This window comes from Dendrobium catenatum, unplaced genomic scaffold (genome assembly GCF_001605985.2).
Source record: "Dendrobium catenatum unplaced genomic scaffold, ASM160598v2 fragScaff_scaffold_1579, whole genome shotgun sequence".
NCBI lineage: Eukaryota > Viridiplantae > Streptophyta > Magnoliopsida > Asparagales > Orchidaceae > Dendrobium > Dendrobium catenatum.
Window position 1 is genome coordinate 555,839 of NW_021320041.1, and position 3,938 is coordinate 559,776.

Sequence of the window (3,938 nt, forward strand, 5' to 3'; positions counted from 1 at the left end):
ATGAATACGCAACTTCTGTAACCACTAAAATGATAATCGAACATTTATTTTCAATTGCATAATCTCATCTTATTATACTTAGAACTATATGAAATTATATTTAATTTATACAAAATATTTACTAAAAAAATAAAAGCAAATAGTGTAATGAAATGAGTGATGAGCTCCCACAAAAAAACAAAAATAAAAAACCTTAAAAATTTTCTTATTACTATAAATAAAATATCAATTTAAATTAATCGAATTTTAGCCAAAAACAATGTGAAATCATCAATGGATTGAGAGTTTGAATGTAAATAAGATAAGCTCATTTATTTATTTTTCCGTAGAGTTACAATTGAATTTGAAAAATAAATTGAATTTCATTATTTTATTCAAATTTATCAATTAACTATTTTTTATCCAATAAATTTGATTACCAAATGTAATAAATCATAAATTTTCATCAAAATTAATCTCTCAATATTATTTTAATATTTGTAAATAATAATTCAAATTTTAATCTATTAATTTAATTATTTGGTCACAATTTTAATTTTATCTATATAATAATAAAATAACACAATAAATAATGAAATAATTAAGCAAAAAACTCATTTTAAATAAGTATTTAATCAAACACATTGAAGTACATAAGCTATCTTCATTTAAACGTTGAACATTTAAAAATTATTTATATTAAAAAAAATTAACTGCTCAACGAGCATAGAGAGCGCTAATTAATAGAAAGAATTTAAGAGAACAAAGCGAGAAGAGCACAAATTAGGAAAGAAGACATTGGGAGCTGAAGAGAGTTCTTTTTAAGTAAGACTGTAACTCTGACACAATAATTAGCTCTAAACATTTACTGCAGAGAGTCTGATGCAGTAACAAAAATCAGACAAGTTGGTATTAATGCCCGTTGCTTTCACAAACAGCAAAATTAAATACAGACAGAATCATTCACCATCATGAATTCTTAGCTTTGTTCTTCATCGCCATGTTTTTTTTTTTTTTTTTTCCTTTAAAATTTTCTTTAATCTATGCATTGAAACCGCCATGAAAGCTCTGAAACCAAGCTTTAAGACAAATCTCCAACAACAAATCAATGAATTTAATTCTTCTACTCATTTTCATCCCCCTCCATTTCCTCGACTTGATTACAACTATAGGAAGAACTTGAAGAACATGAGAGAGGACAACTTTCGAATGGAGAAGAAGAAAAGGAAGAAGAAGAAGCCAAGCTCACAACTAAATCCAAGAACGCGCTAATTATAAAGCCATGGTTACCTTTACCATTAGCTCTCAAAAACCAGCCAAGCATTTCCTGCATCCAAGCCCAATCTATCAGTACTCCATGAGCTTCCACCATCTCTTCCATGGACACTCTGAAGTCTCCCAATGGGTCTGTTGAGTCGACGGCCACCGCCACCCCACAGTCGAATGCCGGCGTCGTCTCACGACAGTCATCTTTGCCTTCCGTTTCTACAAGCAACGAGCTCGTGCCGCCGGATTCGAAGAAGAGGCGGTCAGAGCTTAGCCCGCGCATAACAATCTCCTCTTCCTCCTCCTCCTCGTCCTCCTCCATCATTGATGAGTTTAGCTTCAAGGGAGGCGCCCATGGAGAAGTAGGAGAGGTGGAGGAGAAGGCCTTGTGGTCTTCAGTAGTTTTTTGGAAGAGGAGAGAGTCGAAAGATAACTTTTTTTCCATTTGGTAGAGTAGAAGAAGTGAGCTTTTTTCATGGCTATAAGTAATAGAGATTGGATTGGGAGAGTTTTATTCTTAATTAATCAGTGGTGAAATTAATATTAAAAAAATATTTATATAATTATGGTATTTATACAAAAAAATTAATAAAATGATATAATTTTTTTTTTGAATGAAAGGGAAGAAATGAAGAGATGTGCGGGGTAATAAATAGAGGTTGGAGTTATCGGTGAGCATTTACTTCAGCCATTAATGGTGATAGGGAACATACAATTAAGGAGAGTTAGATATTTTGTCTATGGATTTCTTGCTTGCTATGTGATAGATTTGCTCGGTTCGGATGCTTAGGAAGATTGAATAATAAGGTTGCTGAGAATAAACAATGGATGGTTCAACAACCAACGTTCGATGCATTCAGGAGTTTTTTTTTTTCTGATTAATTAGTGGTTCAGGTTTGCTGAGAGTTAATGATTTGAAGAAGGTAGACTAAACTAAATTTGTAGAAGAATTAGCAAAGCCGAGGGCTGAGCAATGGTTAGCGTGTTCACGGGGTTTGGATGGGTATAGATCACCTTTCTGCTTATTTTTTTTATTCAGGTTTGAACAGGAGAAGTAATTTCAAGGCATTGGTTTCAAGATAGAAATTAGGTTAGAATATCTTGATTTTTCTTTTAAATTTCAAATTCACTTCGTAGTTCATTTTTTATGTATTCAAAACTCACACGTATTTGATCGAATGCCAAAGTATCATAAAACCTATATATGCTCTTGTCGTGGCCTCCGCCAGCCCATCACCAGGCCAAGCTAGCGTTATCGCTGCCAACTGCTCACTGCTTGTCGCCGTTGTAGCTGGCTGCTGCACACCACAATCGTTGAGATTTACAGTGTATTTATTTTATTTTAAACAAAAAAATTTCAAAATTTGTTTTACACTCATTTAAAAATTCTAAATATTTTAAAGACATTGAGTTTCTTTTTTTTTTTATATAAATCAATGGTTCCCTTAATAAGAAATAAATATATTGTTATGTTTTAGTATTTATTATTTATAATTGGCTTGTTATCTAATAATAATATATATTTTAGGCATTGAATTACTCACTTAGATTAATGTCATGCTACTTTTTTTATGAAACATGTTTGAGTCTTCCAACATTTTAGGTAGGAATCTTAGCAAATAATTTTATGTTTTACTCTGTAGTATCAATACAGTATATCGTGCACTGCAACTTAGCACAACTCAGCAAAATCTAAGAAAGAACAGTAGTAGTGTCCTCCCAAAGTAGACTAGTTGCTTTGGAGAGAGAGAGAGAGAGAGAGAGAGAGAGAGAGAGAGAGAGAGAGAGAGAGAGAGAGGGAGAGGGAGACTGTCAAGCTAAACGTGTAATTGAAGAACAAATCATGAGGTTAAGTGAACCCACTTACAGATTTAATTTAGTTGAGTACAGTGCTGTTTTTATAACATAATCTATATAAAAAAACAAGATTTGCTAGTGGAGGTTTGAAAATTGTCGCAATTTTGTTAACTGCATTAGTTTTTACCATTTTTAATTCATAATATTTGACAAACTTATCATATAGAAACCATAAATATCATTGGGACAAATTCTTTTTGTATCGCCTAGCACCTAAGACTGGGGACGGATCCGACTTCTTTTTTTAGGGTGGGCATTTTTTTTTGTGGGGGATTGGCAAAGATGCTTATAATTGATAAAAGAAGTGCAAAAAAGATTTTTAGGGGGGGGTGGCCCTTGATGGATCCGTCCATGCCTAAGACCCCTTCCTCTTCAAAAAAATTTCTTTTCATAATGTCCTAGTCGAACCACACATCGTGCAATCCCCCACGTACACTAGATGTTGCTTTTGCCATACATTTGGTCATCATCATCAAAGTTCTTGACGTGGGATCTATAAAATCATGATTGTGAAGGTAACATAAAGGTTATATGAGTAGTGAGAAAAATGTATTTTAGGGGTTTTTTTTTTTTTGATAAAAACACATATAATGACCTACGTGTTAATTCAAAAAACTGATTACAAGACTTTAAATGGATAAAAAAATCATTGATGCTTAGATAACACAATAAAAAACAAAAGAAACCTAAATATCCAATGATCACTACTATGACACAATATATATATAAAAAAAAAGAAAATGCAAAAAAATAAGAGGGGGGTGATAAGGAACCCCACCCAAAAAATAGCCCCAGCTGAAATTAACTTTAACGCACATTCAGGAACCAACATTAGT

General features: G+C 32.6%; 1 protein-coding gene across 1 annotated transcript; it reads right to left on the reverse strand.

Annotated features, from left to right (window-relative positions):
• Positions 1–763: 763 nt before the first annotated feature.
• LOC110109353 (transcription repressor OFP13) lies at positions 764–1,753 on the reverse strand. Its single transcript, XM_020840387.2, has one exon. It carries the CDS (start codon positions 1,688–1,690, stop codon positions 1,103–1,105), a length of 588 nt encoding a protein of 195 aa, XP_020696046.1. The 5' UTR covers positions 1,691–1,753; the 3' UTR covers positions 764–1,102.
• Between the last annotated feature and the right edge of the window lie 2,185 nt (positions 1,754–3,938).

Excerpts from the sequence above, each read along its gene's own strand:
- LOC110109353 (XM_020840387.2), bottom strand. The coding sequence starts at position 1,690 with ATGGAAAAAAAGTTATCTTTCGACTCTCTCCTCTTCCAAAAAACTACT.